Source organism: Rhizoctonia solani, chromosome 12 (genome assembly GCF_016906535.1).
Source record: "Rhizoctonia solani chromosome 12, complete sequence".
Lineage (NCBI taxonomy): Eukaryota > Fungi > Basidiomycota > Agaricomycetes > Cantharellales > Ceratobasidiaceae > Rhizoctonia > Rhizoctonia solani.
Genome location: NC_057381.1, coordinates 653,118 through 666,670, shown reverse-complemented (window position 1 = coordinate 666,670; position 13,553 = coordinate 653,118). Strand labels below are relative to the sequence as shown.

Below are 13,553 nucleotides of genomic sequence, written 5' to 3'. Positions count from 1 at the left end.
AAAATTAATGATATTGGTAACTTATCCACATGTATCACAACACTTTGATGTTTACGTGCTAAGCGCCAGTGATAATTCATAAACGCCAACAAGCGCCAAGACACTCTTGCCTTCAAAGACCATGTCTCTCCCACACCCGGATCGTACGACCCAGCATTATGCCCAGCCTTGCGCATACGAGCCCAACGGTTGGGATCGACTCCCCAGACTCTATGCCTCCTACACCCATGCCCTTGCCTGCCAACGCGCCACCTCTACAACAAGTCCAAGCAAGAATCCGATTGGTAGTTCAAACACTGACCGAGCTGGGAGTATGTTCGATGGACGTTCAGCCCGCTAGTGCAAATCCAGAGCTTCCCGGGGCTGGTCGGAGCAAGAGTGTGCGTGTCCTCTTCCGAGCGATCACGTTTCGAACGAGTGAAGACTGAGCGATAATGGAATTGCACAGAGACCAATTGGTGGAACATCTAGGAGAATTGGAGAAACTGTCGTCCAAGTTGGATATGAATGTTCCGTTGGACGTCTTCAGGTGAGAGCTCCATTTGGGGGTCTTTTATGTCTTTTTATATGTTCTCTCATTGGGGCACTTGTGGATTAGGGATATTGACCAGAACAAAAACCCGAATAATATTACCAAGAACTTGATTGACGATACTGCAGCCGAGAACCAGTGGATAAATGGACGACTGCACGCTATCGAAGTAAGCTTCATCGCGCCAAGTCCTACGTGGATAAACGATTTATCTCTTCCTTGTCAGAGCTACCGAGACATGCTGGGCGAAGCCTTGCGCGAGCATTTCCCGGCATTACAGCCTCATTTACCTCCGCCTCCGGGAACAAATGGGAAACTGGATGCCGTTGTTGAGGAAGAGGAAGGCATGATTATGGATTCGTGAAAAAAGGTATGTCAGCGGACTCCCAAGTCGTCCATGTGTTTGCGTATTTTGATGTACTATAGCGTATTCTTTTCGAAATCAGATCAAGTCTTGGGTGAATTTGAGGCCGAGTACGCATTAAGAAACAAATACCCCATTTAACGGGACTTACAAGTTGAGAATTGTAGCTGGCTGAAAAGGCGGAGCCAAGACCTTTCATGTTATATAAACAAGTATGGCCAAGTACGGCAGGGCGCTCGTTCAGGTTGACTACAGATAGATCCACATCCAGGGGCGTCATCGCTCATCTTGGCTCCGAGGGAAAAGAAGCAGCCGCCACCTTTGATTGCTGGGCTATGTTCCGGAATACATTGTGAACTTGTACTCTATTCGGTTGTGGTTGTAGGCTCAGTCGCTGATAAACTCTGTTATGTTCAACATAAACATATCTACTTGCCTCGCAGGCTTTCGGAATGTGTGCTGGGACGAGTTTGCTTTAAACCCCACTTAGATCCAAGAAAAAAGTTGGAGAAGGGGAGATTGCCATAAGGGGAGATTGCTATTCATTCCTATTGTTAAACTTAATCGAGTCTTAGCCCCAGAGGCGCCGAGGGATAAGCGGGACATGGGTCCCAAGGAATAACTTTACTGTGGTCGCTGGTATTGGAAACAATCGCCTGCCAATATGAGTATTGGACTTGAATACAAGCTGAAAAGAACAGAGCTAGAATTAGGTTAAGCGAACATCATGGTATTGATTCATTGTAGCGTGGTCCGAAGCAAAGTCGGGGGACATGACGCGCATGTAACGGAGAATGACGCTGGTTATATATTATCTTTTTGAAAGACAGCACCGAACCTTGAGCTTCTCAACCCCATTTCCATTCCAGCCAGTTGCATCATACAGTTTATGTATTCTCCGTTTTCCGATTCAGACGTGTTCCCGATGCTGCGACGCTTTGACCAACCTGTATATCTCACGGGCTGTTTTAAACTCGTGTTCTGGGGGAGGGGGGGGACGAATATGGTGTCACATTTACGGCGCCGCGTAGATTAATTGGGAGGATAAAATTGTTTTGTTATGTATAAATGATATTCAGTGCGTGGAACTTTGTAATTACATTCCCCCTCCGCAGCGCAATTGTGCACATGTGTTCCTTGTACCTACTTGGCACAGATATTCTACGGTAGTATTTTATATTCAGCGGAACATGTGTAGTCAAGTGCAGCTCCTAGAAAAGATATCGATTGCACGCAAGAAGTCGAGCCACCGTTTTATGGAATTCAACCCAACTTCTCTTCTCCTATTCGCCATTCGGACGAATTACTGCCCAAGGTAAATCGGATGAGAGCGGATGCTAGGTCCCGCTTGCGGATGGAATGAGCCGGACCCCCCTGTTTGAATTGATATTAGGTTCGGCGAGCCGGGGTTCGAGTGGGTTTTGAATGACACAAAGGTCTAATGCGGAATATGGAAGGTGCGAAATCACTTGTTGAACCCGAGTGGGATGAATTGAGATGCGGCGGGTTACTTTCTTTTTTTTTCGATCATGGCGCCGACGTCATGCCGATGTTGGAGGTATCGGCGGGATGCGAGGATCGCGTTTGGGAGGAATCGCAAGGTGTGCATTCATGATAAATGCACTGAGAATGGATAACAAAAATCGTGACGCCTTGGGATCCGGAAGCAGGCGTCATGGGGAGTTGAATTTGAGTATTACCACGGGTGTAAATTGTGTAACAGAGCACGGCCACCCAAGTCGGGGTGATCTCGGGGTCGTAGCAACAGCGAACTTCGGGAAGCAAAAGAACCCAGGCAATGCCCCGTGCGCCTAAGTTACTCTGGCATGGGCCCAGTCAGCAACATGCTTGATTTTCTTTTTATCACATTCGTTCTGCCCGCTTCGCTCGAGCTCTCCTCTCCCCCCTCTGCAGGCGCTCATCCACTGAACAACTGGCGCCAAGCGTGTCATCCTACTATTATCTGCGGAAGCTAAACCTGGAGCTGTACAAGTGCAAGTGCAGGGATGCCCGACACACTATTGAGTCTGTCTGGGGATATGTGTTCCTCCCAGCTGTGCGGCGACTACCAGCCCAATTCGAATAGCGATCTGGACTTGGATGGTCCGACGGACAAGAACGCGGCATGGGCAGGGATCGCAGTTGTTGTTGTCGTTGTGGCGGTAGGGGCGGGTGTGTGGTATGGCATTCGCGACGGAAGCGCTCGCGTGGGGGGCACGACAGTGTGGCCACGGGCGCCAACAAATCCACGCGCTTTGCATGGGCTGCGTTTTGGCCCAGACGGCGGACCGAGCAATCTGTGGAGAGTGGTCCAATCGACGAGTCTAATGACAAGCAGCAGCAACGAGATAGTTTGGCAAGCAATCTCAAACGCACTCCAATAGACACTTCCAGTCGATGCTCCCCAATTGCAAAGCTCAGTCCCAGGCTGAAGCATCCAGACCCTGGTCAGTATCCTATGCTCCCTCTTCATCACTCCCAGCTGCAGAGCACAGAGACCTTGGTGAGCATACTATTATTCACTTCGTAACGCCCATTAGCTAACGTGTCCCAGACATCTCTTCCGCCTGAATCCCATAATCCTTCCCCCAATCCACGCGTCTCGTTGTCATCTTCGCACCGCAGCTCGGGCTCCTCATCCAGAATAGACATACCCCCACCCGGCCTTGGTCCCCCTATCTACCAGTCGCTACCCCTTGCCTTCTCCCTTGCCATCGCTCATTCGCCGTCAACACCATCCTCACCGCCACCACCACCACCATCACAAAATTGATTCGGTGGATTCTCCCCATTTCTCGAATGCCAAAGAGTAAGCGTCTTTGTCTGGAACATGTATTATTATAGACACTTTTCTCTGCCCTCTTTCGTTCGTTGTTTCGCTCTCGTTTTTGGTCGCACTCTATCTGAGCTGTTTGTTATTCCTAGTTGTCTTTCAATACCAATCCGGTCTCTTCTTCCAGTCATGTGCCTCCCACTGATTCCTCTAATATATTGAATATTCTCGTCGTCCACTGCAGAAATTAATCCTTGATTCTCGAAACATGAGCACGCGTTTGAACCGTCGAGCACCTGCGCCCGCCGAATCCTTCGGCAAAAGAATCCAACTCTCACGTAACTAGAGCGCTTGTAAGCCAAGCCCCGTCACCGTTTTTATAAATAGCCCACATTGACAATTGGAGTTGTTCTCTCCAAGTGTGTCACTCTAAATCCCGGACAATCAGGGCATATATGACGATCATTTTGGGGGCCCAAGAAGATCAATCGTTTGAGATGTGATCCAGGGGTATCACCAGGTTTCAGGTCTCCCGGGCCTGGATCTCAGACTCCTGTGGTCGCCTTGAGCTTGGTGCGCCAGAGTCCCAACCTAGAGTTATTTTTTTTGGCTAATGTATTTAATTTCATTGCGAAAATAGACGTGAACTGTAGACTTTGAGGGTGAATCCAGGTCTCCGAAATGGCCGGCGGCCAATGGTCGATGTCTCAGGAAACAGGGGGGACAGTGGATAGGAGTCGCAGGGCAGGTCCAAGTGCTTTAGGAGACTATTGAGCAAAGAAAGAAAGGGGACTATAAGTATGTCATCCCCAGTCTGGCGCACCTCGACTCGAGAGTCGACACCGCCATGGAGTTCAGAGACCGTTCTTCACTCGCGCACAAAGTAAGTTACGCCGAGATAGATTGTTATACTTTGGCTCGCTGGAATTTAACGTTTGATGGGGTGTGTAGCGAAATAGGGTGTACCAGCAACCAAAGTCCGTGTCCGTGTCTCTGTTTCTAGGTACGTCGTGCGATTCGACCTCCCTCCACGAACGGGCTAAACCTCAAAAGTTGCCCGTCTTTTACAGATGAAGTGGGAAAGCCTCTCGAGCCGTCGGTTCCTTGGCAACATACATACCCATGTCTCGACGACCATGACCACGAACCCGAAACCGAGTGCGCACGATGGTCTTCTCGTACTTGCGTTCCTCTTGACCTCTACAAGCCCAATTCGCCGTCGTTCCCGTTGAGTGTAAACCCGAACAAGGCCGACAGCTCGTTGTACGGCGGCCTAAGAACTTGACCCCGTTTCCGTCTTTGGATAGTAATTGCGGTCGTACCGACGTTTCTTGTCCTGGCGCTCCCAAGTCTGGATACGTCCCGCTCCCGCCGTGCCGCTGCGACACGCACCACAACGACGACGCGATCGACATCAACTTGAACTCGGGCTCGAGTTCGCGATCGGCAAGACTCGAGCGGCGGTACCAGTCCCGACCCATTGCAAGACCCGTCTGCGCGTCCTGGCGTGGCTCAAAGACGTGGTGGTGGAGCCCGCGGGGTGTGGGCCGTGGGTGTCGTTTCTCCCGATGTGCGAGTCGTCGATTGGTCGGATTTGTCGTTGAGTTCGGCGGTTTGGTGGTTCTGTCGATATCGATGTGGGCGTCGACGCTCGAGTGGGGCATGAATCCGGGTCTGAGATCGGGTCTGGGTATGAACCGGAGTCGGAGCCAGAACCGGAGCCAGAGCCGGAGCCGAGTAGTTTTGCGCCTGTCATGGATGATATGACGGACACGGAGAGCCGGGAAACTTGTGTACAGGAGATTGATACGTGGCCATACGACGGTCGAGGTTGTACGAGCATCATCCGAACCACGAGTGGGCTCGCGTGTTATTTCGCGTGTCGGCAACGACGACAATTACGACGACGGGGGAGAAAAGGAACGTTTCGGACCGGTGGTTCATTTGGAAAGGCCTTGTTGGGGAGGTTGGTACCCTGGACGAGCTCGAGTGGGAAACGCGTCGTTGTGCGGGCTCGGGAGGAAGGGCCGGCCATGTTGAATTCGGATGTTCCGCATCCGCCTTGGTGGCTTTCGTATCGTTCGGTGAGTGATAATCAGTCTCTTGTTTTGCTTGGTCGTGATAGTGATGGTGGTCGATACTTTTTTTTTGGGGGGGGGGGGATTGTAGAATGATGATACCCTCGAGGAAGACGAAGACGATGGTGATTTGGAGCTGTGGTTGGAACATACGACGCAGATGCAGTTGCTCGATCATGAACTGAGGTTCAGTTGGCTCTGAACCAAGTGAGTTGGTGCCGTCATTTGAGATGAGACGATAGTAACATAGGAACTCGGATAGAAACCGGATTCCCGTATATTTTCTAGCTGGTCTGGATAGTCATTTTTACTTTTTACTTTCTGTATATGTGTGAAGCATTAATAACAAAGTTGGATCATTAGTCCTTTATTTTGGCAAAAGTGTTGTATCAAGTCGGGCGTTACCCCGTTGAAAGAAGCACAAGGGGGCTAGTACTGTACATGACCAGACGCATACAGCGATGACAAATGGCAATTTGGAATTGAGTATACAGCAAACGCCGGCAAACATAGGGCCAGAAGAGAACCGCCACCGGCTTGTTTGACTTGAACAACAACCGCCGCATCCCTCGAAAAACCGAAATGATACCTGAAAACTTATTAAACATATCATCAGACGAGGTCAACTGTCTGATTCAATCCTATTTGATCGACTCGGGTTGGTTTTATCTGTCCCCTTTTTTTCTATCTCATTGGGGGACGGATTTGGAACTGATCTGATCCCTAACAGGCTTCCAGCACACTGCGTTTTGCCTTCGCCAGGAAGCTCGGCTGGATATTTCCCCGAATGCCAAAGTACACATCCCTCGAGGTGGTCTCATTACACTCCTCCAAAAGGCTTCTGTATATCGAAGTAGAAACGCATTGGTCGAATGTTTGTCTTTATAAAAACCATCGTCATTCTATGCGGCACTAACTCGCACCTTTCGCGTTCGGCTTGATATTCCCGACTACAGGACGGCAAGCCCAACTCGTGCACGTCACCGTTTAGTCTTCTGGCCAACCATGTTTGCGCGTCGTCGATGCCTGCCTCGCCAGGCGGAACGCCCCAGGGCCGCAACGGAACCAAAGCGGACAAACGACGAACGAGCCCCAAGTCTGCGAACCGACAAAAGCGCGCGAGGCTCGAGAACCAAGAGAACAAGGATAAGGAGACGACCCGTACGTCTCTTTTTGCTTTCGCGGCTTTGCACAGCCACGGTTAGGAACGTGGTTTGGTACTGACTCCTGGCGTCTGTTTCTGCGGGTTGGTTTTTTCGATAGCTGGGTTGGGATCGAGAGGTCCTCCTCAGAGTTCGGGACGCCGAACAAGAAGAAGACTCCGAACGCAAAGGCCAAGCCGGCCAAGCCTCCAGCGGTGATTACACTCAAGGGGCATTCGTTAGAGGTCAGTTGAGAGTTTCAAGAGCTTGTTTTGTTCGTTTTTGGGATTTATGTTGTGTGTTATAGGTGTTTGTAGTGGCGTGGAATCCAAAAATCCCAAGTCTGTTGGCTACTGGGTGGGGGTGGTCTTTCATTTACACGGGAACTTTACTAACATCCGAATAGTGGAAAGGACTCGACTCTACGATTATGGAATGTCCCAGAAGATGGAACTGAACCTATCTTGCCTACTCGAATCTGTATGCACCTTCCGGCTGGTCCTGCGTGCGATATCACGACTATCTCTTGGAATTCGGACGGAACTTTATTGGCTACTGGCGCGTACGATGGGATCGTACGGGTTTGGACGTTCCGAGGCGAGTTGTTCTGTGTTATGACGCAACATCAAGGTCCGATCTTCTCTGTCAAGTGGAGCAAGTCGGGTTGGCTTCTTACCGGAAGCCTCGACGAAACTGCTATCGTATGGGACGTTGATGCGGGTGGGAGGCCCAAGCAGCGGTACTTACATCATGACGGTGTGTATTTCCATATTTTGCGATGATTAGAACGAGCTCTGATCGATCGATGGCAGATGGATGCTTGGACGTTGAATGGCTTGATGGGGAATTCTTTGCTACTTGCGGTTCGGATAGGAACATATTCGTCGAATGTATTGGTGAAACGACGCCAATCGCCAAATTACAAGGGCACAATGACGAAATTAACCAACTCAAATACGAGTCCGAGTACAAGCTACTAGCTTCTGGGTCGGACGATTATACGGCGTGTATTTGGAAAGTCGACGATGTCGCACAGTACTTGGCCCAATCATCGAAAAACATCAAACCTCGCCCAGACGTCCGTTCGTTTACGCACAAATTACGTGGCCATGAGGGCGAGGTGGCGAATATTCAGTGGCAGCCCAAAGGAGATAGGGAAACGTATGACCCTATACTGGTGACGTAAGGGCATTCTCCTTGAGTACTTTTGGGTTGTTCTGATGTGCTTGTGTTTTAGGTCATCGTTTGATGGCACTGTTCGAATGTGGAATGGTCACACTGGAGACTGTATATCTATATTCCAGGCCGGAAGCGGCAAAGTTTGTGGGCATTCCTTTGCTCCCAGACCGGATATTCTCGCTATCGTCGCTGGGAACAAACTCATTCTTGCAAAGGTTGGTGGTCGTTCCTCACAATTCCTTAATAATATTCAACCCTCGCTTTTCAGGACGGCAAGGAATTCTTCAGTTGGCAAGACAAGGACGCTCTATTTGAGACAGCATGGAGAGTCGACGGGAAGGCGGTTGCAGCAGCCATGGAAAATAGCATGGTTGCGGTAGTTCGAATGCCAAGTATCACTATACCCGGGGAGGAAGACAAGGCAGAGACGGCCTAATTCTGGAGCTATTTATATTCATTGGGACAAACTGTTCATATATTGTTCTTTTCGTTAAATTCTTGTGTAATTGTGTCTCCTTATACCAGTCGCATTTGTTGGCGTGCTTCAATCACCCGAATAATAGATCGATACACCCTTTTTTCACTGAATGGATACAACATACAGGCGTAGTATGACACTAGAATACAATTCAAGCAAAGCAGCTCCAAATCCAGGCTCAAGGACGTCAGGATGTCGCAAAGATGTTCGTGCGAGCCCATTGCTCGGTTACCTCCTGTTGTTCCTTCTCTACTACGTCCTCCAGTGTCAGCCCACGTTTCCCAAGTGATTTCCACTCATGACGCCCGATAGAACTTGATTCATCGCGGTGCCAGTAGCATGACAATAGAGTTGGTTCACGTGGGTGCCAGCTGCAGTCTCGAATTATCATATCGTTGTGCCTAGACCTTTGGCCGTGGTCGTAATGGCAAATCCGGTTCACGGGATCAAATGTGATTGGAAGTGTCTGGTACGGTCGAGGTCTGTACGATTCGTCCATCCAAAGACCAGATCTGAGATCATTTACACCACTTGAGTATTTGAATCAAGCGATAGAGTTAAAATACGTACATAAACCTTTCCGTCAGTGCTTCCGCTATAAATATACGCTTGGCCTGTGGTTTCTTCGGGGCTAAAGTGACACCGAATGAGAGTTCTAAAGACACTGTGTCCACGGTACGTCATAACGCTGCAGTCTTGTGGATGCGCGTGCCGCCTAGGTTTTCTATAGTTGCCATATCTAACAGGGCAATCAATAAACGGTGTGGTTCAACGGATCATAGTTAAACATACCGGTAGTCATAACCTATCTGTCCATAGCGGCCATATGTAACGTCCTCGTTTTCTCGCATCATTCGCAGGTCCCAAAGTCTGAGTGCGTGGTCTTTTCCGTTTGATATAATGTAACGGCCGTCGCCTTTGGCTGACACACTTGTGATACCTTCGGTATGCCCTGGGAGGACCCCTGAAGGTCGGTTGGACGACAAGGAACGGCGGTCCCTAAGGGCCAGTATACTTAGATATTACCATGGAATTTCAACGAACAGACATACCAGACTTTGATCATAGTGTCGTCCGACCCGCTGATCAAGACGTTCCCTGAAGCTGTGTCCGCCCAACAGCAGCTGTTCACGTCCTGTTTATGTGCGGGCACACTCACTACTCGTTTGTGTGCTGCCAAATCCCATACTAAGGATCGCATTTCAGCGAACAGCTAGTGATACATTTCGGCTGGCGTTGCTTACCAAATATTTGTTGTGAACCACATGCCACAACCTCTTTGCCGTCGGCGCTGAACCGACAAGTCCATATTCCAAACGAATCATCATAGAAACCTAGGAGACGGCGGTTTCGTCCCTGAGAGGAGTTGCTGAAATCGAGGGACACATGTGGAGCATTGGGCTCGTGGAGTTTTGTCATATGAACGACCGGCGAAATTGACGAGTAGATAAGCCTATATATAAAATTAGTGGCTTCAATGTTGGCTGAAACAAACGAAAACGGACCTCTCGTTATCAGGACTCAGGTGAGAGTCCGTCACTGTCCAGTTACCATAAATTCCCTTGACCCTGTTCAGTACCTCCATTCGACTTTTATGCCCTGTTTGGGGATGTGTGACTATGTTCCCTGTTGAGTTCGCATCGTAAACCCAGATATCGTGCCCTTGTGTACAAGAATAGTATACATTCGCATCAAGGGAGAATTGCCCAGAGTAGACCTTGTCATCGTACAATGCAACTATTGCACCTGAGCTGTTCGGTACCAGACCTCTCGCTGTCTCGATACGATAGTTATGGGGTGCAAATGGGCTTCGGATCGGAGTCAAGGGGAGACGATATGTGGTATGATGAGCTGGGTACTGGTTTACTTCTATCTTTGGAGTTGGGTCCAAAGACCGTCGTGCACGTCTGGTAGCTCTTTTTGACTGTGGCCGGTTCTCCTCTTGTTCAATATTGTTAACTGACCCCGACGGAGGCGGACCAAATTCCCCAGAATACAGAAGTCTGAGTCCAGCGGTTTGTGGTTCGGTTATAGTTGGAAAGAAATGCCCAACCTCGTTGAAGTTTCGATGGCCCCAGCCCATATAGTCCTCATTGTCTTCTTCATCTTCATAATCGTCGTCGTCGTCGTCATCTTCAGGTATGTAATCTTCATCGTCTTCATCGTCTTCCAAGCTGATCATTTGGTCTGTTATGCGTGAGGAGGGCTCATTTGAGAAGGGCTCCTGGCTCACCTCTTGTGCCACCTCCACTTCCACCTCTACCAGCCAAGAAGCTGAGTAATTGCCCCACGGATATTGGTATTCGCCCGTCGTTCAGTTGATAAGTTCCATGTGTATCACCACGCGAAGACGCAGCCAACAAGGCTTTTTGTACGATGGGTATTTTGATATCATAGAAATATGGCTTGTTACCTACCACTTAATATCCCAATATCATCACGCAGGTTTGCCCCCTCAGCCGCATTGCCAGACTCAATTTCCTAGTAAACAAGCATGGTCAGCCTGGGATGAATTTCACACAATTGAGTGTTATACATAATCATCGTCAACATCGTCATTTTGCATCCGTCTTGAACCATCTTGCCCTTGCTCGCTCATGGTGGTGGGAGATCAACCACCTACACTTGCCGATGTGGAGGCGGAGGCGGAAGCCGATACCCATATATGACGCTCGGATCGGTTGATTACTCTATCCGATGTTACATATCAAAACAGCGTTACATTTCTAGTTGCTTTCGTTTCGAACAATGTCCACCCCCCAGGTGGCTAGAGCACAGGCAAGCTACAGCTACTCCAGGCAAGCCAGCTATCCAGCACATCGAGGAAATCCAGTCGCTAGTGCTGCTCGCGTGGCCAAACCTGTAGATGGATCCGAATGTAAGTGCTCTATTGTTGTTGTTGTTATTTTGGCTCGCGTACAATATCTCATGCCCGTGGCAGCATGGTACCTCGAGAATGATGTATCTAATCGTATGGTACTGTCGATGCGCTCTGGGATTACTGGTGAAGTCGGCTGGGCCTTGACACGTCTTGGAAATCTTGCGCATCTGTGGGGAAATCGATACTCGTTGCAAAACATGCCAGGCTCCGTGGACGCGCTCTTTGCACTCGCAGACTGGTATATCGACAACACGGCATCAAGCCCTGATCTAGAACTATTCTCTACAGATAAAGAAACATGGACGCGCCGCGCACATGCTTTGGAGGCTCTGTTGATTTTGCGAAACTCGGCATTGGAAGAAAGCAACATGCGTCCGATCCTCCAGCATCCTTATACTTTAACTTTTATTTCCAACGCGTTGTACAAACTTCAGCCTGCCGAATCTCACGCCGAATTCCTGGTTTACACGCTTGATATTTTGCAAGCGCTCGGTCCTCATCTGATCTTGCCTCCTCCAACGAACGAGGAAACTGTCAAGCGTCAAAGTTTGCGTCGAAAGAAAAAGCGCAAGCACGAGAAGCCATCAATACCGGTTACTAGAATATCGGAAATCGCAGCAACTTCAGACGACAGGGCACTCATAATTTCTTCCCTGAGTACTTTGACTGCTATTTTTTCAGTCCCTGAAAATACTCTTCATATTGAATTGTCTTCTCAAGCACTTGATGCAGCGCTACGATACCTTCCGCTAACGCAGGATAAACCCCTGCTTACTACATCTCTGGATTATCTATTTGTTCATTTATCCTATGCCCCTGTCTCTAAAGCCTTCTTAATGAATCCCCAGATGCCGGAGGCCGTCAAGTTGCTGGTTGCCGTCTTGAGGCTCGAACAGCGTGAAGAAATCCGGTCTCAACCGCTCCCTCCAGCGTCAGCACCAGCAAATCCACCCGCACCTACTCACAAGGACTACCAATTATCCCTCGAAGAGCTACAAAAATTAATACCAATTCCAGAGCCAAGTCGATCGATTCAGTGGTAAGTCGTTTCAGCCACCCTTTTTTGTACTGCTTGTATAACACAATACCAGGATGCAAACCGTCTTTGTCGCGGCCCCCGAAGAAGAACAAACCCAAGTTACCCTATGGTCACTTTACCGGGATACGTTTACGCCCTACACACACCAGTACCTTCCGCTCAATGCCTCGGACGTAATCCGAAATGTGACTATAGCTTTCCCTTCGGCCCAGCCCATGGTTTTCCCTGGCCCACCTCAACGTTTCGTCATTAGGGGCATCGGTCGACGACAGCAGCCCGTCCAAGACCGCTTTAAATGCCACTGGAACAGAGGTGCTTGTACAGCAGAGATATTCAAGAGTCCAGCAGAGCTACATCGCCATCTTGAAGAACACTTGAATGCCGCTGGCGTAGTCCCTCCTGCCCAGTGCCTGTGGGCAACGTGTGCGCACACAGACGAACCAGCTCGCCTCGGAACCCATGTGCTCACACACATACCAAATTCTCAATCATCCGAATCAACTCCACAAGCAAATTCTCAACTTAACTCCGTGGCTTACCAAGTTGCTGCAGCCCACTCGCCCGAGACCACCTCCTTGCTACTCACAGCTTTGCTCGTTCTTCGTTTGATATGGCGCGCAGCGATTCCCGCAACCCTTCATGCCGGCGCTAGTGTACCCAAGGCTGACGAAGACCATTTCGGATTCCCCGCCCCTCCGGGGCTGTTAGACCGAGGCACAGAAGAGGATGAAATGGGCGGTGAGGCATTGGAAGGCGAGAAGAGAGGGGTGCGAGCGTTCAAGACGGTGGTTGAAAGGTTGCAGGGTGTGAAGATGGCTGATGATATTCTCATGAGCTGGGTGACAGAGATGGTTGAGTCTGTAGGGGGAAGCGGGGTTGCCTGATGTATAACCATATCTGGCCTTTAGGAGCCATAGCATAGGAGGTGAAATCATAATGGCCGAAGTTCCGAACGTTCTCTAAGCGTCGGCATACTCATGTTTCAAACGTGTGAGCCATCGTTGCTACCAAGCCTATTCTATAAACAGTGCAGAGCTCTGGTAAGATAAACACAAACAGGAGGTCAGTGTCCATACTGCTGGGCCAT

General features: G+C 49.6%; 6 protein-coding genes across 6 annotated transcripts; 4 read left to right on the top strand and 2 right to left on the bottom strand.

Moving 5' to 3' along the window:
• Positions 1-158: 158 nt before the first annotated feature.
• Positions 159-896, top strand: RhiXN_11445 (transcription factor subunit Med10 of mediator complex protein; the record flags this gene model as incomplete). The annotated part of the gene is made up of 4 exons (XM_043331260.1): positions 159-417; positions 472-529; positions 599-701; positions 759-896. The coding sequence occupies 4 exons, from the start codon at positions 159-161 to the stop codon at positions 894-896; spliced, it is 558 nt and encodes a 185-aa protein (XP_043184770.1).
• Positions 897-2,902: 2,006 nt separating this feature from the next.
• On the top strand, positions 2,903-3,669 carry RhiXN_11444 (uncharacterized protein; the record flags this gene model as incomplete). The annotated part of the gene is made up of 3 exons (XM_043331259.1): positions 2,903-3,058; positions 3,097-3,399; positions 3,451-3,669. 3 exons carry the CDS (start codon positions 2,903-2,905, stop codon positions 3,667-3,669), a joined length of 678 nt encoding a protein of 225 aa, XP_043184769.1.
• A 1,064-nt stretch (positions 3,670-4,733) lies between these two features.
• Positions 4,734-5,704, bottom strand: RhiXN_11443 (uncharacterized protein; the record flags this gene model as incomplete). The annotated part of the gene is made up of 2 exons (XM_043331258.1): positions 4,734-5,531; positions 5,594-5,704. 2 exons carry the CDS (start codon positions 5,702-5,704, stop codon positions 4,734-4,736), a joined length of 909 nt encoding a protein of 302 aa, XP_043184768.1.
• Positions 5,705-6,329: 625 nt separating this feature from the next.
• Positions 6,330-8,504, top strand: RhiXN_11442 (F-box-like/WD repeat-containing protein TBL1XR1; the record flags this gene model as incomplete). Its single annotated transcript, XM_043331257.1, has 9 exons — positions 6,330-6,405; positions 6,478-6,590; positions 6,704-6,912; positions 7,011-7,134; positions 7,197-7,246; positions 7,296-7,645; positions 7,702-8,071; positions 8,127-8,283; positions 8,337-8,504. The coding sequence occupies 9 exons, from the start codon at positions 6,330-6,332 to the stop codon at positions 8,502-8,504; spliced, it is 1,617 nt and encodes a 538-aa protein (XP_043184767.1).
• A 488-nt stretch (positions 8,505-8,992) lies between these two features.
• On the bottom strand, positions 8,993-10,728 carry RhiXN_11441 (WD domain, G-beta repeat protein; the record flags this gene model as incomplete). The annotated part of the gene is made up of 6 exons (XM_043331256.1): positions 8,993-9,058; positions 9,117-9,285; positions 9,339-9,545; positions 9,599-9,734; positions 9,791-9,999; positions 10,052-10,728. The coding sequence occupies 6 exons, from the start codon at positions 10,726-10,728 to the stop codon at positions 8,993-8,995; spliced, it is 1,464 nt and encodes a 487-aa protein (XP_043184766.1).
• A 566-nt stretch (positions 10,729-11,294) lies between these two features.
• On the top strand, positions 11,295-13,350 carry RhiXN_11440 (chromatin remodeling complex subunit; the record flags this gene model as incomplete). The annotated part of the gene is made up of 3 exons (XM_043331255.1): positions 11,295-11,424; positions 11,488-12,466; positions 12,519-13,350. The coding sequence occupies 3 exons, from the start codon at positions 11,295-11,297 to the stop codon at positions 13,348-13,350; spliced, it is 1,941 nt and encodes a 646-aa protein (XP_043184765.1).
• Between the last annotated feature and the right edge of the window lie 203 nt (positions 13,351-13,553).